General features: G+C 40.1%; 1 protein-coding gene and 1 pseudogene across 3 annotated transcripts in view; one reads left to right on the top strand and one right to left on the bottom strand.

Annotated features, from left to right (window-relative positions):
- TTC26 (tetratricopeptide repeat domain 26) overlaps positions 1-11759 on the top strand; it is a 68198-nt gene extending 56439 nt beyond the window's left edge. For 2 of the 3 annotated variants that reach the window (XM_032275851.1, XM_032275853.1), the window contains 4 exons: positions 643-712; positions 1870-1976; positions 8508-8641; positions 10700-11759. In XM_032275851.1, the coding sequence (XP_032131742.1) occupies positions 643-712; positions 1870-1976; positions 8508-8641; positions 10700-10811 (423 nt within the window). In that variant the 3' untranslated portion in view covers positions 10812-11759. The remainder of the gene's footprint in view (positions 1-642; positions 713-1869; positions 1977-8507; positions 8642-10699) is intronic. The other variant, XM_032275852.1, reaches the window with a different exon arrangement.
- A 6840-nt stretch (positions 11760-18599) lies between these two features.
- On the bottom strand, positions 18600-20052 carry LOC116550000 (annotated as a pseudogene).
- Between the last annotated feature and the right edge of the window lie 3585 nt (positions 20053-23637).

Genomic DNA, 23637 nt, shown 5'->3' with positions numbered 1-23637 from the left:
CTGGCTGACACCTATAATCCCAACCTTTTGGAATGCTGAAAAGTGGGAGGATCACTTGAGCCCAGGAGTTTGAGACCAGCCTAGGCAATATAGTGAGACACCATCTCTACAAAAAAAATTTTTAAATAGCTGAGTATGGTGGCATGTGCCTGTAGTCCCAGCTATTTGGGAGGCCAAGGTAGGAGGGAGGATCACTTGACACCAGGAGGTCAAGACTGTAGTTAGCCATGATCGTCCCACTGCACTGCAGCCTGGTTGACAGTGCGAGACCCTGTCTAGAAAACAAACAAATAAAAGAATATGGGCTGTTTGATACTAGTCGTTTACCCTTTGTTGAGGCATGCCTTACTGACTGGTGTGTAGCATGTCATGTGTGCTTAGAAAGAATATGTATCATATAGTTGTTAATTATTTTGTTTAAATCTTCTATATCCTTACCAACTTTTTATCAACTTGTAATATCAATTTCTGGTGTAATATTTTTAAATCACTACAACTTTGTCCTTTACTTTTCTTAGTAGCTGTATAGAATTTGGTCATCTACAGGGCTACAGTGATCATCAATCTAAGGCAAGCCAATAGTGGGTATTTTCACTGCAAAACCATCCTCATGTGTATTCCCTTTCTTTTCTCTTCTTGCAGGTGTTCCTCTTGATCCAAAGTGAGAAGATGAAAAATGATTACATTTACCTCAGCTGGTTAGCTCGGTGCTGTGAGTCTTCTTTTAAATGTTACAAAAGGAATCTTCTTTTTCTTTTTGGTTGTATAATTTGTTTGGAAATGACATTGAATATTTTCTAATTTTATTTTGCATTTTGTTCTGTAGAATGAGTAAACACTGAAATTAAGGATCGTTAATTCTACTCAGTAAGAGTTGCCATGCAAATGTGTCATGCAAGTTTACCCTGTGATTACTTCTACTACATAGTATTGATCTAGTACTTACAGCCAGAAAAATGTCAGGTTCTTCCTAAAGTCTCGTTCAAGTTTCCAGAGTGTCAGTTTATTGTGTTGTTTGTGAAATGATGTTGTTACACTAATTTTAACTTTTCACTATGGTTCAAGCCTGAAAAGTGGCAAAATGTCAAAAATGTAATTTTTTGGTGTATTATAGAACTTTACTTTCTATCTCTTTCTGGCTCACTATCCTTTCTTCCTCCCTTTTAAAACTCAGATTTAAAATGTTGGCCAAGCACAGTTGCTCACACCTGTAATCCCAGCACTTTGGGAGCATAAGGCAGAGGATCATTTGAGGCCAGGAGTTCAAGACCAGCCTGGCCAACATAGTGAAACCTCATCTCTACTAAAAATACTAAAATTAACTGGGCATGGTGGCACACACCTGTAATCCCAGCTACTTGGGAGATTGAGGTATGAGAATCACTTAACCCAGGAGGCAAAGGTTGCAGTGAGCCAAGATCGCACCACTGCACTCCACACTGGGTGACAGAGCAAAACTCTGTCTCAGTGTAAAAATAAAATTAAATAAAATGTTCACTGAGTTTTTGTAGTCAGAGGAAAATTTCACAATCATATCTTCTAAGTGAGGCTGAAACTTCTAAGTGAGTCAGATTGAGTGAATGATAGGTATCCTCTTTTAAGCAGATGAGCAAAGTAGGAACTACCAGAAGTCAATCCAGTCTGAAAGACATAATTATGTGACTGCTAACTTAAATATATTAAGTATGGTAGAATTCTGGCAGGGAGCCAGCATAATGCCAACATTGTAAGCTTTCCATGAAAGAGGTATTCTATCATTACTTTAGTTGGAATATAGAACCAAATCCATAGAATAATAAGGTGCAGAAATTATTTTTTGTACATGTAAAAATGACTCATTCGTTTACAAATATTTGTTTCCTTTTGCAGATATTATGAATAAGAAACCAAGACTAGCCTGGGAACTTTATCTCAAGATGGAAACCTCTGGCGAGTCCTTCAGTCTCTTACAGCTCATTGCTAATGACTGCTACAAGGTGAGTTTGACTGAGACTAAAGGGAACACTGAAGGTCAGTGTCACATTGCTGCATTGGCTCATATTAGGGGAAATGTCCTACAGACTAAATGATTAGTAGTGAGAGGATTTGCATAGTGTTTGTTATAAGAGATTCCATTCTTTTTTTTTTTTTTTTTTTTTTTTTTTTGAGACAGAGTCTTGCTCTGTCACCCAGGCTGAAGTGCAGTGGTGCAATCTTAGCTCACTGCAACCTCCGCCTCCCTGGTTCAAGGAATTCTCCTGAGTAGCTGGGATTACAGGCACCTGTCACCATGCCCAGCTAATTTTTGTATTTTTAGTAGAGATGGGGTTTCACAATGTTGGCCAGGCTGGTGTCAAACTCCTGACCTCGTGGTCTGCCTGCCTTGGCCTCCCAAAGTGCTGGAATTACAGGCATGAGCCACCGCACCTGGCCTGATGCCATTCTTTTTACGAATAAACTGAACTTAGAGATAGGCAGTATTTCAGAGATTTATGTGTACATGAAATAATTATTTAGAGAGGAAGTTTTAGATTTCTAAAGACTATGAATCTTTAGGTAGCATTGATGTACAGATACTCATCTGGTAGTTGGAAATTTGGTTCTGAAGTTCAAGAAACATGTCTTCTGATATCTAGAGACATAGATTGGGAGTCATCAACATTTAAGTACAGCCCTGTGTTGCTTAATAATGGGGATAAGGTCTGAGAAATGTGTCATTGGGTGATTTCGTCATTGTACAAACATCAGAGTGCACTTACACAAACTTAGATGGTATAGCCTACTACACATTTAGGCCGTATGATGTAGTATATAGCCTATTGCTGCTAAGCTGCAAACCTGTACAGCATGTTCCTGTACTGAATAATGTAGGCAGTTTTAACACAATGGCAAATATTTGCATATTGAAACATATCTAAACATAGAAAAGGTACAATAAAAATACAGTATTATAATCTTATGGAGCCACTGTCATATATGCTGCCCATCACTGATCAAAATACTGTTATGAAGTGCATGACTGGATTCACTGAAGCCCTGAAAAACAGTGAGATTACACAAGTAAAAAGTAAAGGGAGAAGAGTTGCAAACCAAACTTTGAGGTGCAAATGGCAGACAGGAAAGACAAAGGAACCAGAAAAAGAGAATAAAAAATGAGTCAGATTTAGTAAAGGAATGGCTGTTTTTGGTGCATGTTGGTGCGTGTGTGTGGAGGCACTGGGGAGTTGGAAAGGCTGGGACAAGTTAGTAGTTTTGGGACCTAACCTATAGATTAAAATTTTTTTAAAAAAATTCACCTCAAATTCTAGAAATTCCTATTTTTGGAATATCTCATCCAAAAATGTCAAAAATACAGGTAAATGTCAGGTAAAGAGAGTCTTGTGTTAAATTAATTAACAAAAGCTAATTTCAAAGCGAATCATTACCAAAAAAGGAAGTGAATCACCACCAGTGGAAAAGATTTTAAGACATAGGAGACTTGAAAATAATGGTTTAACATGACTTGGCGGATGCCAATGCTGTTAGTTAAGTTAGGGGAGGCAGAGGGAAGGAAAACATTAGAAGACAGGAAATTATTTCAGTTTGAGATATATTAAATCTGAAGTGTCTTTGAGGTTCCCAGCAGAGATGATACAAACAGGAAATGAACCGGCTGTGCTTGGAGCTTTGGCATTCATTGCAATTAGCAATGCAGATTTAGCAGTTCGCAGGAGTTAACAACGTAGATTTAGAAGTTAACAGTAGTTAGTGGTGGTAGTAACAATAGTAGTAGCAGCGGTAGTAATAGCAGCAGCAACAGCAAAGTGTGAGAGAGAATAGGATGAACCAGTAAACGGGGTGAGGAACCTTGCAGAACACCACTGTTTAAGGGCTAGAAAGAGAAGAGTAAATGAAGGAGAGGATGAACAGAAGAGAAAGAAAACAATGAGGACAGAGGAAAAAAAATGCTTTTCATTACTTTTTCTTGCTCCTATTTAGTCAAAAGCCAAGACAGTGTCAAATCTGCATCCGATTGAAATGCATGAGGACTGACAGTAGCAGGTAGAGAATAGAGTCAGATTAAAAAGCAGATGCAGTGAGTGTAATGTAGACCACAGTATTAAAAAATTTGATATTGAAGATAAGGAGAAAAAATACAGTGCTAACTTAAATGGAAAAACAGAGTTTGGGATTGGGGATGGGGTGTAGAGCTCCTCTTTTAGAATGGGAATAGGGGAGTATGCCTGTCAGCAGAAGAAAATGAGCCATTGAACAGGAAGATTAAAGATTCAGGAGAATGGGGCATTTTTGATGGAGTCAGGCCCTAGAGAAGATGGAAGGGGAATAGGGTTAACAAAGACTTACCTGGTGTCTCAGTGGTCCCATGACCACCCACAAGTTTGGTGATTTACCAGAGGGACTCATATGACTTAACGTAAAGTTATACTCATGGCTAAAATTTATCACACTACAGGAACAGCAGGAACAAGATAGGTGTAGGTGAAGGCTAGAGAAGTCAAATACAGATTTTCTTATTTTCCCTCTGTGGAGATCACATGGCCCTGTCTTTGTCCAACATATATGTGATATCCTTGTCAAAGAAAAGCAGAGAGAATAAGGGGGGAAATGGCAGAATTAAGCCCTAATATGTCAATAATTAAATGTAAATGGTCTAAGTATGCCAGTTACAAGACACCTATTGACAGAGTAGATTTAAAAAAAAAAACCCAATTATGTGTTCTCAGCAGTAAATTCACTTTAAAAATATTTATATACAAAGGTCAAAAATAAAAGGATCAAAAAAAAAAAACCCACCGTGAAGTAGTTTGGCAATTTCTTTAATAAACATACTTACCATATGACCCAGCAATTGCATTCCTATGCATTTATCCCAGATAAATGAAAACCTATATCCACAAAAATATATAAATGTTAGTAACACAAATTTTAATATATAAATGTTAATAGGAGCTTTATTTATAATAGCCTAAAACTGGAAACATCAAAATCTTGCAGTAGGTACATGGTTAAACTGACTGATTTGGCATGGAATGCTACTCAGTAATGAAAAGGAACTATAATGAGAAGTCTGACTCCATTTCTTGATGTTTGACTGCTGACTGCTTTTAAGCCTCACCCCATTCTCTTCCCCTTGTGCCCCACATCTGGACAAAATGATAAGAAAACCTACATGCTCCCTTCTTTGGCCCCGTAGAGTGATTCAAGCCATACAAGCCCCTGGCCAGGCACAGGAACCTTCAACACAGCCCCACCTCCTAACCACAGTAAACACCAAGGCCAGTCTCTTTCCTTGCTCTCTCAGGCCTTTTCAGACCTGCATAATAGGGCCACTCTACTCTCCCAAGAGTTCAATTCTGTAAGAAAATGTTTCATATCCTCTTGCTGTGTGTGTGTGTGGTGTCATCAGTTTCAATATCCAAACCAAACTTTGGTTGGGAGTCCCTCTTGCAGTTTCAGCGTGACCATAACAGGAGCAAGCTGTCGGTACACAAAGTAACTTGAATCAACAGGGAGTAACAAGGACATTATACTGAAGGAAAAAAGCCAGTTTCAAAGGGTCCCCCTACTGTTTGCTTTCATATATATAACATTCTTGAAATGACAAAATGATTGAGATAGAGAACAAATTAGAGGTGGTTAGAGGTTAGGGATGGTGAGCAGGGAGGGCTGCGTGTGTGACTGTAAAAGGGTAACAAGGGAAATATTGGTGGTGATATAATAGTTCTGCATCTTGGCCAGGCACAATGTCCTATGCCTGCAGTTCCAGCACTTTGGGAGGCCAAGACAGGAGGATTGCTTGAGGCCAGGAGTTCAAGGCCAGCCTGGGCAACATAGTGAGACACCGTCTCTACAAAACATTTTTTAAAAAGTAGCTGGACATGGTGGCACACACCTGTGTCCTAGCTACTGGAGAGACTGAGGCAGGAGAATCACTTGAGCCCTGAAGTTCAAGGTTGCAGTAAGCTGTGATTGCCTTACTGCACTCCATCCTGGATGACAAAGCAAGACTTTGTGTCCAAACAAAAAGAGTAACTTGGTATCTTGATAGTTGTGTGGTTGTGGTTACATGAATCTACACATATGATGAAATAACAAGACTATCGTCAGCATACACATACCAGTGTCAATTTCCTTATTTTTATATTGTGATATTTTACTATCGTTAATGTGAATTATAACCTTTGGAGGAAACTAGGTGAAAGGTACATGTGACCTCTGACATATCTTTGTCCATGGATCTATAATTACTAATACTTGAAAATAAATTTTTTTTTCTTTGAGATGGAGTTTGCTCTTGTTGCCCAGTCTGGAGTGCAATGGTGCGATCTTGGCTCACCACAACCTCTGCCTCCCAGGTTCAAGTGATTCTCCTGCCTCAGCCTCCCAAGTAGCTGGGATTACAGGCGCGTGCCACCACGCCTAGCTAATTTTGTATTTTTAGTACAGACAGAGTTTCTCCATATTGGTCACGCTGATCTCAAACTTCCAACCTCAGGTGATCTGCCCACCTCAGCCTCCCAAAGTGCTGGGATTACAGGCGTGAGCCACTGCACCTGGCAAAATAAAAAAAAATTTTTTAATGAATCAACTAGATATATATACAGCAATATAGATGGATCTTATAATGTTGAATCATAGGTACAAGACAGAATATTTACAATATTCATTCATATACAGTTCTGAGAAGCAGAACTCAATTATATTGTTTAAAGATGTATATATATAAGAGATAACATAAAGAAAGTCAAAGAACTGATGAGCATAAAAGTCAGAATAGTAGTTACCTCTGGCTATGGAAAGAGGGAGTTATGGTCTGGAAGACCATATGGCTTTTGTGTTGCTCTCAGTGTCTTGAATTGGGTAGTATTTTCACATTATAATTAGTAGCTGTACATGGATGTTTCATATACCATTCTATATGTGTGTTATTTCACAATAAAGACTTTTTTTCAAAGAGTACATAAACAGAAGTATAAACCTTGAAAATAATTTTTAAAAACTTCTTCGCATTAAACAGAAAAGAAAAAAGGATTAATGAAGGTGTAAATATAATTTGAACTGAAGAAAGAAAAGTTGTGTTTTCCCTGTGAAGTACAGAATAAAGCTAAGCTAAGAAGGCTGTCTTAAGGAAATTTTCAAAGATTTAGAAAAACATCTGTCAGGAATAGAGAAGTAGCTAAACCATAGAGCTGCTCAGCAATTTGAAGCCTTAAGCGAAATTGGTAACAGTATGCATTTATGATTACCAAATAAGAAAACTCATCTGGCCAGGCATGGTGGCTGAAGCCTGTAATCTCAACACTTTGGGAGACCAAAGTGGGAGGATCACTTGAGGCCAGGAGTTTGAGACCCACCTGGGCAAACTTCTGAGAGCCTGTCTTACAAAAAGTTAAAAATTAGCCAGGCATGGTGGTGTGCACCTGTAGTCCCAGCTGCTTGGAATGCTGAGGCAGGAGGATCTCTTGAGCCCAGGAATTTGAGGTTGCAGTGAACCATGATGGCACCACTGCACTCCAGCCTGGGCAATACAGCAAGATCCTATCTCTAAAAAAAAAAATCATGAATAAAAAAAATTTTTTTAAAAAAAGAAAACTTAAAAAAAAAAAAAGAAAACTGAGCAAAATTTAATGGCATTCAGCATGTTCTGTGAGATCAAGGAAATGTGTAGTACGTTTGGGGAAAAATGTCTGTCAAAATGCATTAAATATTTAAAAGATTTAGTGTTGGCCGGGCGCGGTGGCTCAAGCCTGTAATCCCAGCACTTTGGGAGGCCGAGGCGGGTGGATCACGAGGTCAAGAGATCGAGACCATCCTGGTCAACATGGTGAAACCCCGTCTCTACTAAAATACAAAAAATTAGCTGGGCATGGTGGCGCGTGCCTGTAATCCCAGTGACTCAGGAGGCTGGGGCAGGAGAATTGCCTGAATCCGGGAGGCGGAGGTTGTGGTGAGCCGAGATCGCGCCATTGCACTCCAGCCTGGGTAACAAGAGTGAAACTCCGTCTCAAAAAAAAAAAAAGATTTAGTGTTTAGAATAGTATTCAGTATACATCTAGGCATTCTGAGAATTTAGGAACAAGATTAGGGAAAGACCATCCATCCTCGAGTGGAATATGATCAATTTAGCATAAAATGAATGATAGTAGTCATGTGAAAAGAATACACTGAAGAGACTTGAAAAATGCTCAGCTCAAATCACAATAATCAGAGTTTCTCCTCAAGATTAGAATACAATTAGAAGAAATGGCAAAAATGCTGATTGTAGCATAACTTGACTATATGTGGAAAAAATGTTACACTATTGAAAACTGAGTGAACATAGGTGGTTTAAACTGAACCTATGTACCCAAACTGTGATCTTCCTTCTTATTGTTTTAATTAGGAATTGAAACTTGCTAACTGAAAATGTTGTCATTGACCCATACCCTTATTTCATACAGTTCCGTTTCATGTTACCTTTAAGTTCAGGGTCTTTCTGTGCAATCTTTTTAAACTACAAGTATTACCACATACTTTCTCTTATTCAGATGGGCCAGTTTTACTATTCTGCCAAAGCTTTTGATGTCCTCGAGAGGCTGGATCCCAACCCTCAATATTGGGAAGGCAAAAGAGGTGCCTGTGTGGGCATTTTCCAGATGATCTTAGCTGGGAGAGAACCTAAGTAAGTAAACAGGCAAGAAATACTGCCTCTACTCATGTGCTTGTTTTTGAGAGAAAGTAATTGTTCTCTTGGATGACACCTTCTGAAAACACACAATTATAATGATGTTTTAGAATGATGAAAAAAACGTTGATGTTAAATATTTCTATCTGACCATTTTCCTCCAGAAACATTTTGTAGAATCAGATGATTCTAAATCACATGTAAGAGAATCAGAGAAATCTAAGTTATATATGCATTGAGTACACTAACGGCCTCCAAATATAAGAGCAAGATGGATATTTGGTTCCAAATGAATAGCCATTTTTTTTTTTTTTTTTTGAGACGGAGTTTCGCTCTTGTTACCCAGGCTGGAGTGCAATGGCGCGATCTCGGCTCACAGCAACCTCCGCCTCCTGGGTTCAGGCAATTCTCCTGCCTCAGCCTCCTGAGTAGCTGGATTACAGGCACGCGCCACCATGCCCAGCTGATTTTTTTTATTTTTAGTAGAGACGGGGTTTCCCCATGTTGACCAGGATGGTCTCGATCTCTTGACCTCGTGATCCACCCGCCTCGGCCTCCCAAAGTGCTGGGATTACAGGCTTGAGCCACCGCGCCCGGCCATGAATAGCCATTTTTATAAACAAAGTTTTGTTTTTTACTCATCTACTCTTTTGGGTTTTTGTTTGTTTTTGTTTTTTGCCTGTTGGCTTTTTCTTGTGTTCATTAGTTCAAGTCTCAAAGAATTAGGAATGGAGTAGATGTGGTTGATAACTCTTTTGGTTTTGTTCACCTGCTCGTATTCAAGGAAATACTGAGACATTAGTTTACATAAAATCAAGTGGCCTATACTTTCTTTTTCTTTCTTTTTCCTTTTTTTTTTTTTTAAGGTGGAGTCTTGCTCTGTTTCCCAGGCTGGAGTGCAATGGTGCGATCTTAGCTCACTACAGCCTCTGCCTCCTGGGTTCAAGTGACTCTCCTGCCTCAGTTTCCCAAGTTGCTGGGATTACAGGCGCATGCCACCACACATGGATAATTTTTGTATTGTTAGTAGGGGTGGGTTTTCACCATATTGGCCAGGCTGGTCTCAAACTCCTGATCTCAGGTGATCCTCCCACCTTGGCCTCCCAAAGTTCTGAGATTACAGGCGTGAGCCACCACGCCTGGCCTATAGTTTCATTTGAAACTAACATTAAAACACAACTCAATTCCATTTTCTAAAAATAATTTCATGGAATGTATTCACTACTGATATATGAATAGGAAATATGATCATTTTGAAAGAAAATATCAAAATTACTTCCTACCTTATAGGACTTCTAAATAAAAGTTTAAAAGCAATTGGTTTTAAACTTTGTGAAAGAGGTTGTTTGTGAGGAGAAAGAAGTAAAAAATATGAGAAGACTCTTAAGCAAATGGATTCGTAGTCTGTCGCCTATAGATTTGCTAGGGCAATAGGGAGGTTTTAGTATGCATTACTTAAAATATGTTTTAATTTTAATTAAATTTAAATCAAACATAAATGCTAGGCTTAGTCTTTAATGTTCCTCTCTTCCATATTTATTCATGTATTATTTTTCTTGAAACAAATCACTCATTCCTCTGGCTATGTCAAATTTTATGAATTTGACAGTGATGCTTAGTTGAACATGATTACCACCTTAAACCAGGTAGAAATCTATGAGTTAGACAAACTAAGTGACTTGTTAGTCTTAGAGCTAGAACTTGAACTCAACTCCTGGATATACCCTTTCTAGTCATGCAGAGTGACAGCAGAAATGGGAATATTTAGGTCATCTCAGAGAGGACAGAAAGATTATCAGAATGTATATAAGTGGTATGGATAAGCAAGGAACGCTTGGGTTGGTAAGAGAGATTTCACATAATCTTCATTTTCTATGCCACCATCAGGACGTGAGACTAGGAAGTTTGTAATTGCTTTATGAATACACAGTGGAAGAGTCTATTACCAAAAATGCCCTACAAGACATACGGTATGAAGGACAGTTCAGAGTTTATTTTATTTTTAAATTTTCATTCTTCGTTGACACATTTTGTCTTTTCAAATCTTTTCCGCAGAGAGACCCTTCGAGAAGTGGTCCATTTACTGAGAAGCACAGGTAACACCCAAGTAGAGTACATCATCCGGATCATGAAGAAATGGGCCAAAGAAAACAGAGTACCCATCTAAGATAGCCCCAGCATCCTAGGAACCAGCTTCCACTTTGACATAAAGCTGGAAATTATTTTTACTCGTTTAATCTGTGATACAGGGCTCTGTTTTATTGACATTTTCCCTCCTTGCTTTTTAAGCCTCAAGGTCAGTGACTGACTTGCTGAGACATAGTCTCCTGGCTGAGCAGAGTACCATAGTCTGTGACCCTGTATGATCCTTCTAGCAGTAAGACTTTGGGCTTGTCTGGTGCCTTTCTTCCAGAAATGCTCAGGGTACTTTTATGTAATTTACTGACTTTAAGGAAAACAGTATAACTTTTTTTTTTGTTAGCATTTTATGGCATTGTCTCCTGACTGCAATAACAAATGTCTTTGATGTGCAAGAATCAGCATCATTCTGTCATTTAGCTTCCAGGCATCTCTGTACATTATCCCATTTTATTGGGGAATTTCTTAAAGGGTTTTATAAATGCATCTCTAAATCTGGGGAGAATAACTAGCCATGTGATTCCAAGAATGGCAGTAAGCTCCTTTATCAAACTGCCTAGTCACTAATGGGATAGATTTATAGGATGACTGTTTCAGTAATTAAATTGTTGATGATAAGAGCATGTTACAGTGCAGTAAGATGAGTATTGCAATTTTTTAAAAGGTGAGTACTATGAAAAAAATTGCAGCACCTCTAAAGTTATTCAAGAAACAATGTTTATGAATTTCACTAGTCCATTATAGCTTCGTATCATCATATTTTAGGTAACAAAGCAGGTTAGGTTTTTCTTAATGTATCTTGCTGAACAAACATCAGTTTTGAAAGTAAGGCTACAGTGATTATTTATATGCATTGTGGGCACTTATTAATTAATGTAATGATAATAAAACATGAATTCTGTAAAGTCCTTTGAGGGACCTCCTAATGGCTAGGCTGTCTGTCATAAGTCATATTCCACACCCATGTTTCTTTTTTTTTTTTGAGATGGAGTCTCGCTCTGTCACCCAGGCTGGAGTGCAGTTTCGAAATCTCGGCTCACTGCAGCCTCCGCCTCCCGGGTTCTGGCAATTCTCCTGCCTCAGCCTCCCGAGTAGCTGGGACTACAGGTACACACCGCCATGCCTGGCTAATTTTTTTGTATTTCAGTAGAGATGGAGTTTCACCGTGTTGCCCAGGCTGGTCTTGAACTCCTGAGCTCAGGCAATCCGCCTGCCTCAGCCTCCCAAAGTGCTGGGATTACAGGTGTGAGCCACCGTGCCCGGCCCCCAGCGCCATGTTTCTGAGCTCATATAACATAAACCTACTATACAACTGAGCATTCTTAAGCTCACAACCTGTTTCCAGAAAACAGACCCACATTTTTCTATGTTTTGTACTACCTTTGTTTTTACACTATATAGTTTTTTTCTATTAGTTTAAGGTACCTAGTGTTACAGATCTAGAAAGTGCAGAACCATCCCTACCTAGAAGACAATAGATAGGAGGAGAACTGAAAGAAAGAATACCTCGAACACTGAAGTCAGGAAAACCCCTGTAGGCACTGTATTAGTTGTTCCACTTATCCCAACACCCCACTTATGGACAAAGGAGTTGTATAGAAAGGAGATGAGAACATGGCAGGAGTGAAAGCAGCCAAGAAGAGGTCAATGACTGAAGATCGCCATTGCCTCCGCCTTCAGGACTGTCGCAAGAGGTTATATCACCTCTACTCAGGAAGATGGCCAGTTTTCCTGTCTTTTATCTGAGACCCATGTATCATTATAATCAGTTCAGAGCACAAATAAAAATAAACTGGCCTAAGTAACTGAATTCTAGGAGACAAAGCTGCATCTTTTTTCATATGCCAAAGCTTTTGCTCCCTCATGTTGTTCCTTCTTTTTAAATAATAAATGGTTCTCGGCACCTTAGGAACTAGATAGGTCTCATCAGGGTAGAACCTGCTGTAATTTTTAGAATCATTTTTGTAATTCTTAGCTCACTTAAAATATTAGGAAACACAGTAATGGAAAAGACAGGTAGAACTCGTCAGCAGGTTTTGGCAGTGAAATTTGTCTTCCAGTGAATTGCTATTATTTTCAAATTGCCTATAATTGAAAAGCTTTTCCATTGATGGAGATTTACTTTTAAATGAGCTTTTGTTGAATTCAGCACTCTAGATTCTCCCTGACATTTTCCTGTCTTTTGGGGAAAAAAACAGATATTCCAAAAATGGCAGAATTTTAGACTAATTTTTGTAAACTTTTCTTCTATAGGATTGAGCCAAAAAACATAAACACTAAAGAGAGGTACCATGTAATTTTCTTATTAAAGATAGCTACTTCTGAAATGTCTTAACAGAGTTTCAAGATTGCAAAGTAGTATTGCACAGCTGGTTTTCTTACATGTGATGATAGAGGAAAGAGGAAGACCCAGACTTAGACATGTGATGAAATATGTACAGTTTATAGCATCAGTGCACTATTTATAATATGTAGCATACATGACTTGTAAATGGGAAAAAATATCTTTTATAATTATTTTTATACCTCAAAATAATTATTCTACTGTATTATATTCAAATTAAAGTTTATTCTTTGGTTCTCAGTATGATATTCTGTTGAGTGTGATAAGGGTGGGACCTGAGTATGTCATGGGCCTTCTACCTTTTTCTTCCTAGCCCTAGAGTGAAAGGAGGGAAATAAAGTTTTGGGCCCTACAGGTTACTTTTTAGAAGAGAGGAAAGCACATGTTCTCTAAGAAGCCCTTTCCACTATGAGGCTGGTGGTTCCTGCTCAATCATACCAGCTTTGGCTCTTTGCTGAATACAGCCCATTCATGCTGAATTACAGCCCATTTGAAAGTTATATGAGCAGTGCATAGTGTACTACCTCACACATAGAAAGCTCTCAAATACTTGTTGACTGAATAACTCAACATACAGTAACTGGTAGAGCAGGGGACTTGTGAGATCTAACCTCATATATACTCTAGTTCCCATCTAATTTTTATTTTATTGTGTGCTATGCATATGCCAGGTACTTGGGATGCAAAGATAAATAATGCGCAGGCCTGGCCCTGAAGGAACTCTAACAGAAGTACACACAACTAAACACAGTAACATGATTGATGTCATCAGTGGGAATAAAGTATTGAGTGATAAAGGAAGACAATGGAATGTTTGCACCCATGTAAATGGGATGCATCCTGCCTTATTTGGGAGAAGCAATCAGAATGGATCCCAAAGCTCAACAGCTAGCAGGATGCCCATGACTCTGCCACGTGTGCAGCACACACCACATGCATCCAACAGATGGAAGCCAAGGGACTGCTTTCCTCCTCTGTCGCTTAGTGCACTTTCTGAAAGGTGCCAGCAAACAGGCATTATATCACAATAGCTATATCTGCTTTCTAATGGCAAAAGTGAAGTAGTGACTTACTAGTTCCTATATTAAGAACATCTCTCTCTCAGATGCATAGTCATCTTACCTCTCTTTTCTTCATCCTATAAAATACTTCTAGGCTGGGCACAGTGGCTGGTGCCTGTAATTCCAACACTGGGAGGCCCAGGTGGGAGGATCACTTGATGCCAGTAGTTCAAGAGCAGCCTGAGCAACAAACCAAGACCCTGTCTCCACACACAAAAAAAGTTTCGTATTTTTTGTTTTGTTTTGTTTTTAATTATCCAGGCGTAGTGACACATTCCTGTCATCCCAGCTACTTGGGAGGCTGAGGAGGGAGGACTACTTGAGACCAGAAGTTCAAGGTTACAGTATGTACTTTTTAATACAGTTCAAACAGTATTCCTTACTATTAAGATGGTCTCAGAGCAGCAGAGCTAGGGACTTAGTGACGTGCCTGGAAACTATCTTAACATGAAGCTTCAGGAATATGAGAAAAATATAAGACAGCACACAATCAAATGAATGTCATCAGTTGACAGTTGATGTGTGTGTAATGAGTGTGGAGTGTGTAGACAAGTTTGCACATTTGTTGCCATCAAAACCTCTTCTTTAAATGAAATCTGAATACCAAATACACCGAGGGGCTGATCTGGTGGTTGTGGTGAAGGAGACAAGAGGAAGGAGGCACAGCAGGTTCACCTTCAGCCTGCCCCTTGTAGGGTAACAGTTTACAAACCTCAGATATAAAGAATAAGTATCCTGCTAGGCTAACCTCGGGTGAGAGAGCAATGGACATAATCTGTGGGTGCATTTTATCTAATTTGTTTATTATCATTTTTGTACATTCGTGTATTAATTTGGTCAGTTACTTAGACGCCACTGTGTTCCAGAAAGCATTTGAGGTCAATTACCAAGGTATATATAACAAAATGACAATCGATAAGATGGCATTTAAGAAATCAGATGGTAGCCGGGCGCGGTGGCTCAAGCCTGTAATCCCAGCACTTTGGGAGGCCGAGGCGGGTGGATCACAAGGTCAAGAGGTCGAGACCATCCTGGTCAACATGGTGAAACCCCGTCTCTACTAAAACTACAAAAAATTAGCTGGGCATGGTGGCGCGTGTCTGTAATCCCAGCTACTTAGGAGGCTGAGGCAGGAGAATTGCCTGAACCCAGGAGGCAGAGGTTGCGGTGAGCCACGATCGCGCCATTGCACTCTAGCCTGGGTAACAAGAGCGAAACTCCGTCTCAAAAAAAAAAAAAAAAAAAAAAGAAATCAGATGGTGCATAGTAGCTTTGCTATAGTCCCAGCTACTCAGGAGGCTGAAGTGGGAGGATCACTTGAACTGAGGAGGTTAAGACCAGGTGGGCAACATAGCAAGACCTTGTCTCTAAAAAAATTTTTTTTAAATAAATAAATAATAAAATATTTAAAAAGAGTAAAGGAAACCAAGAGTAAAGTTAATACATGACAAAAATATAGCAGAATTACTAAAAACAAACCAGAAATTTGTCTTACAAGCTTCCTGCCAACTGAAGCAAAGGATGAAACACAACAAGTTAATAAACTCACAGTCCGTCTATGTGAATGAACTTCCTAAGGGGAAGAAAAAACTTGATTTCCAGTGATCTCTAATTGTTCATGGGCTTTTCTGAATTAGGTTTTTCACACTATAACTTTTCAGTGATCTCTAATTGTTCATGGGTTTCTGAATAATTTTTTTGCCCTATAACTTGGACATAATTATATGCTTCTAAGCATTTCAAGAAAATATTATCGTTCCTCGAAATATTCATAGATTTCCCTACTGAAAGATAGTTGAACAGTTAATTACACTTGCCCTTCTGTTTTTAGTCTTCCCTATAAATATATAAATAATTATACTTTCCTTTGCTAGGTTTTTTTGCTTTTGTTTTTGTTGTTGTTTTTGTTTGAGACAGGGTCTCGTGTCGCCCAGGCTGGAGTGCAGTGGTGCAATTTTGGCGCACTGCAGCCTCCGCCTCCTGGGTTCAAGCAATTCTTCTGCCTCAGCCTCATGAGTAGCTGGGATTACAGGTGTGTGCTATCACACCGAGCTAATTTTTTGTATTTTTACTAGAGTTGGGGTTTCACCATGTTGGCCAGGCTGGTCTCAAACTCCTGACTTCAAGTGGATCTGCCCACCATGGCCTCCCAAAGTGCTGGGATTACAGGTGTACACCACTGCACCCAGCTGCCTTTGCTAGTTTTTGATGGCATAGTTATCAATATGGTGGAACAGAGACATGTCATTCAAGTTTTTAGAATTATAAACACATTAGGATAAAAATAAAGGTAACAGTGACCTACAGAATAAATTTTAAGGTACTGCAAAAACAATGAAATGATAGGGTATGATATGGCTTATACATTTACTGAGGAACTTCTGTAACCAGTGAGGTTTTCTTTCCTTTCCTTTTTTTTTTTTTTTTTCAAGTATGAAATCATGGAGGTTTTAAAATGTTTTATTTATTTATTTTTAATTTTTAAATGTTATTTAAAATTTTTTATCTATTTATTTATTTTGAGACTGGGTTATGAAACTGGCTAATTTTTGTATGTTTGGTAGAGATAGGGTTTTGCCATGTTTCCCAGGCTAGTCTGGAACTCCTGGGCTCAGGCAGTCCACCCACTTGCTAGGATTACAAGCCTTGAAAACATGGAGTGTTACATATTTTATATGTATCAATTAATTGCAAACATTTATTTAGATGTTTGAGCTGTCCAACAAAAGTGCCTTTAAATTGACTCCTGTAAAAACAAGTTTTAAATTGTGCTAAAATACACATAAAAGTTACCATCTTAACCATTATTTGCAACAAATTTTTTTTTTATTATTTTTTTTTTTTTTTTGAGACGGAGTTTCGCTCTTGTTACCCAGGCTGGAGTGCAATGGCGCGATCTCGGCTCACCGCAACCTCCGCCTCCTGGGTTCAGGCAATTCTCCTGCCTCAGCCTCCTGAGTAGCTGGGATTACAGGCACGTGCCACCATGCCCAGCTAATTTTTTGTATTTTTAGTAGAGACGGGGTTTCACCATGTTGACCAGGATGGTCTCGATCTCTTGACCTCGTGATCCACCCGCCTCGGCCTCCCAAAGTGCTGGGATTACAGGCTTGAGCCACCGCGCCCGGCTATGCAACAAATTATTTTTATTGTAAATTGACAATTTATAATTGTGTAAGTTTATGGGTTACAAAGTGATGTCATAATTTGTGGATACAATGTGGAATAACAAAATCAAGCTAGTGAACATAACCATCACTTCAAATACTTCACATTTTTGTGATGAGAACATTTGAAATTTACTCTCAACAATTTTGAAATATATAATATTCTATTATTAAATCTATTCACTACACTGTGCAACAGAACTCAAAGTATAAAGCATTTTCTTCCTGAGATTTTCTACCCTGACCATCATTTTTTTTTTTTTTTTTGAGACAGAGTTTTGCTCTTGTAGTTCAGGCTGTAGTACAATGGCGTGATCTTGGCTCACTGCAGCCTCCGCGCCCTAGGGTTCAAGTGATTCTCCTGCCTCAGCCTCCCGACTAGCTGGGATTACAGGCACCTGGCTAATTTTTTGTATTTTTAGCAGAGACAGGGTTTCACCATGTTGGCCAGGCTGGTCTCAAACTCCTGATCTCAGGTGATCCACCTGCCTTGGCCTCCCAAAGTGCTGGGATTACAGGTGTGAGCTACTGCAGCTGGCCTTAAAATTTTCAAATGAGACAAAATATCAATTTCAAAACAGCATCTAAAAAGCGAGCATAATTATTCATACTCAGCTCATGATAGAGCAAATGGGTGAATGGAATAGTAATTCATGCTATTACATGTTTAATGAACTGGCAACATGTTTAATTTCTCTTACGTGTTTAAGAGAAAATTGGTCAAAGAAAGGCAGAGGAACTTTGTCTTATAAGAATTAGAGGCCGGGCGCGGTGGCTCAAGCCTGTAATCCCAGCACTTTGGGAGGCTGAGGCGGGTGGATCACAAGGTCAAGAGATCGAGACCATCCTGGTCAACATGGTGAAACCCCGTCTCTACTAAAAATACAAAAAATTAGCTGGGCATGGTGGTGCGTGCCTGTAATCCCAGCTACTCAGGAGGCTGAGGCAGGAGAATTGCCTGAACCCGGGAGGCGGAGGTTGCAGTGAGCCAAGATCACGCCATTGCACTCCAGCCTGGGTAACATGAGTGAAACTCCGTCTCAAAAAAAAAAAAAAAAAAAAAAAAAAAAAAGAATTAGACCCTGGCAACCACTCATCTACTTTCTATCTCTACACTGTTCTGGACATTGCGTATAAATAGAATCCAACAATATGTGGCCTTTTCTGTCTGGTTTCTTTCACTTCACATAATGTGATCAAGATTCATCCACGTTGTAGAATGTGTCAGTACTCTACTCCTTTGAATGGCTGAATAATATTCTATTGGATGGATATACTACATTTTTCTAATCCATTCATCAGTTATAGACATTTGATTGTTTCTACTTTTTGGCTTTTATCCATAATACTACTGAGAACACACAAGTACAATTTTTTATGTGAACATGTTTTTAAATCTTTTGGATATATAACTAGGAGCAGAACTGCTGGGTCATAGAACTAGGTCAAATAACTCTATATTTAACTTTTTGAACAAGTGCCAAACTTTTCCAAAGTGGCTGCACCATTTAACAATCCTACCAGCAATGTGTGAGGGTTCAAATCTCTCCACGTCCTTACCCACATGACAATAACAGACATGATATCTTATAGTATCTGTCTTTATGTCACTCCTCAGGTCCAGAGCAAGTGCCTCTCTCATATCATCACAGGACACCCCACACGTCTGCAGTATCCTGTCTGGGGTATCTTTGGATCCTTGATCCCACTATCCTGGAACTGTCTGATCAGCTACTTAAGTCCTGACCAGACTGTAAGGTCTGCAAGGTCAGGGGCTGAGTCTGTCCCATTTACAGCTCTAGCCTCAGGGTCTGGCAGAGTAGTTGGTATACAACAATACTCAATGAATACATGTTCAATAAACGAGTTATCAAAATAAAATTTAAAAAAAAGAATTAGAACCCAAGGACTCCATAATCATCTGGCATTCATTCGATGTTCTATCTCTGGTTAGAAATGTACACAATAGGAACTCCAGGAATCTTACAGATTCTTCTTTTAAGGTCCTGGTCAACTGTGGCCACAATGTAACACTGTGCTGAGTTACTCTCTGTACTAAGCAGTCATCGCATAGGTTCCTTTGTGTGTATGCATGGTAATCCTTCAAATCTTGGATCCTTGGAGATCATTAGAGCCACTCAATACTTCTGCCCCAATTTCTCAATTTCAGCCATCACGCAATCAGTTACACAAGGGATACACTTGGCATACAGACAGTCCATCATTGACTGCACTGAGTCTGGTTTGGCGTTAATGGAAAAGTTGATGAAGTTGGTATCAACACGGATATAGTAAAGTGGCCCAGCTGTGTATTATATTGGAAAAATACACAGGAAGGGTGTTGAGGAACTTCTCTTTCCTTTAGTGTGTTGGAATCTTTCTTTTCTTCCTCTTTAGGTTTTAATCCATCCCTTTCTTTAAGCTTCTGATCTCTGAGACTAAGCATTGGCATCATGGTCGAATACTTCCTGGTTTTCTTGTGCTGCTGCACGCTCAGGTCACACTCTTGTCTCTTCCAGAATCCCATCTTAGCCATTTTCAAGTATATATAGGTTCAGTGCTGTAAAATACATTCACATTGGGTTTTTATATATAATATTTTTATTTGCTCTTCGTTTGTGTTTAGTGCATGTTGTAAACCTGCATAAGGCTATCAAGTAACCTGAGGAGTTATAGGCCAGATGCAGTGGCTCACAACTGTAATTCCCAGCACTTTGGGAAGCTCAGGTAGGAGGACTGCTTGAGCCCAGGAATTTGAGGCTGCAGTGAGCTATGATGGCACCACTGCACTCTAGCCTCGGCAATAGAGTAAAACCTTGTCTTAAAATAATAAAAATTGGGCCAGGAATAGCAGCCCATTCCTGTATTCCTAGCACTTTCCGAGGCCAAGGCAGGTGGATCATCTGAGGTCAGGAGTTCAAGACCACCTGGTCAACATGGTAAAACCCCGTCTCTACTAAAAATACAAAAATTAGCTGGGCATGATGGTGGATGCCTGTAATCTCAGCTACTCAGGAGGCTGAGGGAGGAGAATGGCTTGAACCCGGGAGAGGCAGGTTGCAGTGAGCCAGAATCATACCAATGCACTCCAGTGGGCAACAAGAGCAAAACTCTATCTCAAAAAAATATATCTAATAGGAAATAGCTCTTAATGAAGACTTTTTATAGTTATTTTTTTTTTTTGAGTCAGAGTTTCGCTCTTGTTACCCAGGCTGGAGTGCAATGGCGCAATCTTGGCTCACCGCAACCTCCGCCTCCTGGGTTCAGGCAATTCTCCTGCCTCAGCCTCCTGAGTAGCTGGGATTACAGGCACACGCCACCATGCCCAGCTAATTTTTTGTAGTTTTAGTAGAGACGGGGTTTCACCATGTTGACCAGGATGGTCTCAATCTCTTGACCTCGTGATCCACCCGCCTCGGCCTCCCAAAGTGCTGGGATTACAGGCGTGAGCCACTGTGCCCAGCTTTTTATAGTTATTAATCTTTCTTTCCGGCCAGGTGCGGTGGCTCACGCCTGTAATCCCAGCACTTGGGAGGCCAAGGTGGTTGGATCACGAGGTCGGGAGTTCGAGACCAGCCTGACCAAGATAGTGAAACCCTGTCTCTACTAAAAACAAATACAAAAATTAGCCAGGTATGGTGGTCTATACCTATAATCCGGGCTACTAGGAAGGCTGAGGCAGGAGAATCACTTGAACCTGGGAGGCGGACATTGCGGTGAGCCAACATTGCACCACAGCACTCCAGCCTGGGTGACAGAGTGAGACTCTGTCTCAAAAAAAAATCTTCCTTCCACATATTCTTTTTTTCCCTAGCTTTATGAGGTATAGTTGACAAATATCATTGTATAAAACTAAGGTATACAAAGTTATTATGTGATATACATCCATATTGTGAAATAATTACCATAATCAAGTTAGTTAACATGTCTGTCACCTTACCTAGTTACCGTGTGTGTGTCTCTGTGATGAGAATACTTGAGATCTAGTCCCCTAGCAAATTTCATGTATACATTATTATCTAATAATGTTACCATGCAACATTAGATCTCCAGAACTTACTCATCTTATAAGAAAGTTTTTATCCTTTGACCAGTATCTCCCCATATTCTCTACCTCTTAGCTCCTGGCACCCACCATTCTACTCTGTGAGTTCAACTTTTTTCTTTTTTATTGGGACAGAGTCTTGCTCTGTCGCCAGGCGCCAGGCTGGAGTGCAGTGGTGCAATCTCAGCTCACTGCAACCTCCGCCTCGCCAGTTCAAGCAATTATCCTGCCTCAGCCTCCCAAGTAGCTGGGACTACAGGCGCATGCCACCACGCCCAGCTAATGTTTGTATTTTTAGTAGAGATGGGGTTTCACCATGTTGGCCAGGATGGTCTTGATCTCTTGACCTCCCTTGTGATCCGCCTGCCTTGGCCTCCCAAAGTGCTGAGATTACAGGCGTGAGCTACTGCACCCAGCCGAGTTCAACTTTTTTAGATTTGACATATAAGTAAGATTTTATAGTATTTGTCTTTCTCTGTCTGACATATTTCACTTAGCATCATGCCCTAAAGGTTTATACTTGGCTATTATGAATAATGTTGCTGCAAGTAGCAGGATGTTCTTTTTGTGGGTAAATAATAGTCTATCGTGTATGTAAGGCTGGTTGCCTCGCCGGGAGCTTGGACACTCCCATCCCTCTCCATGCCTGAAAATTACATCACCAGAATCTGCACTCAGCATCTAGCTTCGCCACGCCCACCTCTGCGCGCAACACTAAACTCTGCACTCGGCACCTAGCCCACTGTTGGAAATCCCCTCTGCACTCAGCACCGGATCTGCACTCAACACTAAAGTCTGCACTCGGCACCTAGCCAGCCGTTGGAAAACCCCGCCAAAATTTAAAAGAAGCCCAGCCAAAACCTGCCCAATAGGTATTGCCCCGTCCAGCCCGCTCACCGGAAATCTTGCTTACCTACCTATAGCAGCTTGCCACATCCACATCCTGTTTCTCCACAGCCAATCAGAACACCTTCCCTCCCTATATAACCCCACACCTGAGAGGAGTCAGGTGTGACTTCCCTGGCCTCTTTCCCTGGTACCACGGAACCTCGCCTGGGAGCTGAATAAATTGGCGTCTAATTGTTCTCATGCAGGCCTCAGTTTCCTCATTTTAAACTCGGCAATAGACCTCACAGAGAATAAACCTTACAGTGTATATGGACACTTAGGTCCATTGAAAGTCCAAGACTCCATGTCTTGGCTATTATGAATAATGCTCCAATGAACATGGGAGTGCAGATACCTCTTTGAGATATTGATTTCATTTCCTTCAGATATATACCCAGAAATGGGCTTGCTGGATTATATGGCAGTTCTTTTATTAATTTGTGAGGAATCTCCATCATGTTTTCCATAATGGCCTCTACCAACAGTGTACAAAGGTTCCCTTTTGCCCATATCCTTGCCAACACGTATTATATCTTGTCTTTTTGATAACAGCTATCCTAGCAGGCATGAGGTCATATCTCTTTGTTGTTTTAATAATATCACATTGTTGTGCAACCGATTTCCAGGACTCTTTTCCTCTTGCCAAACAATATCTACACCCACTCCTGTCCTTTGAACTTTGTTTTTAGAGAAGGGAGTCTTGCTGTGTTGCCCAGGCTGGACTCTACCTGGACTCAAAGTTTCCTCCCACCCCAGCCTCCTGAGTAGCTGAGACTACAGGTACACAACACCATGCCTGGCTCCACACTGTTTATTTTATTTATTATTATTATTATTATTATTATTATTTTGAGATGGAGTCTCACCCTGTTACCCAGACGGGTGAGCAGTGGCGTGATCTCGGCTCACTGCAACCTCTGCCTCCTGGGTTCAAGCAAATCTCTTGCCTCAGCCTCCCAAGTAGCTGGGACTATAGGCATGCACCACCATGCTTGGCTAATTTTTGTATTTTTAGTAAAGACGAGGTTTCACCATGTTGGCCATGCTGGTCTTGAACTTCTGACCTCAGGTGATCTGCCTTCCTCAGCCTCCCAAAGTGCTGGGATTACAGGCATAAGCCACCATGCCTGAGCCACATTGTACTTTTTAATATAACCTAAGAACAAAACAATCTTTAATAATCCTTTACCACCCAGGCACAGTGGCACACGCCTGTAATCCAGAGCTTTGAAAGACTGAGGTGGGAGAATCACTTGAGCCCAGGAATTCAAGACCATCCTACCATAACAAAACCCCATCTCTAAAATTAAAAAAATAAAATACAAAATAATTTTTAAAATTCCCCTTAC

This window comes from Sapajus apella, unplaced genomic scaffold (assembly GCF_009761245.1).
Source record: "Sapajus apella isolate SASKATOON/1434 unplaced genomic scaffold, GSC_monkey_1.0 scaffold7, whole genome shotgun sequence".
Taxonomy (NCBI): domain Eukaryota; kingdom Metazoa; phylum Chordata; class Mammalia; order Primates; family Cebidae; genus Sapajus; species Sapajus apella.
The sequence above is the reverse complement of the archived record's forward strand: the minus strand, read 5'-3'. Positions and strand labels throughout refer to the sequence as shown.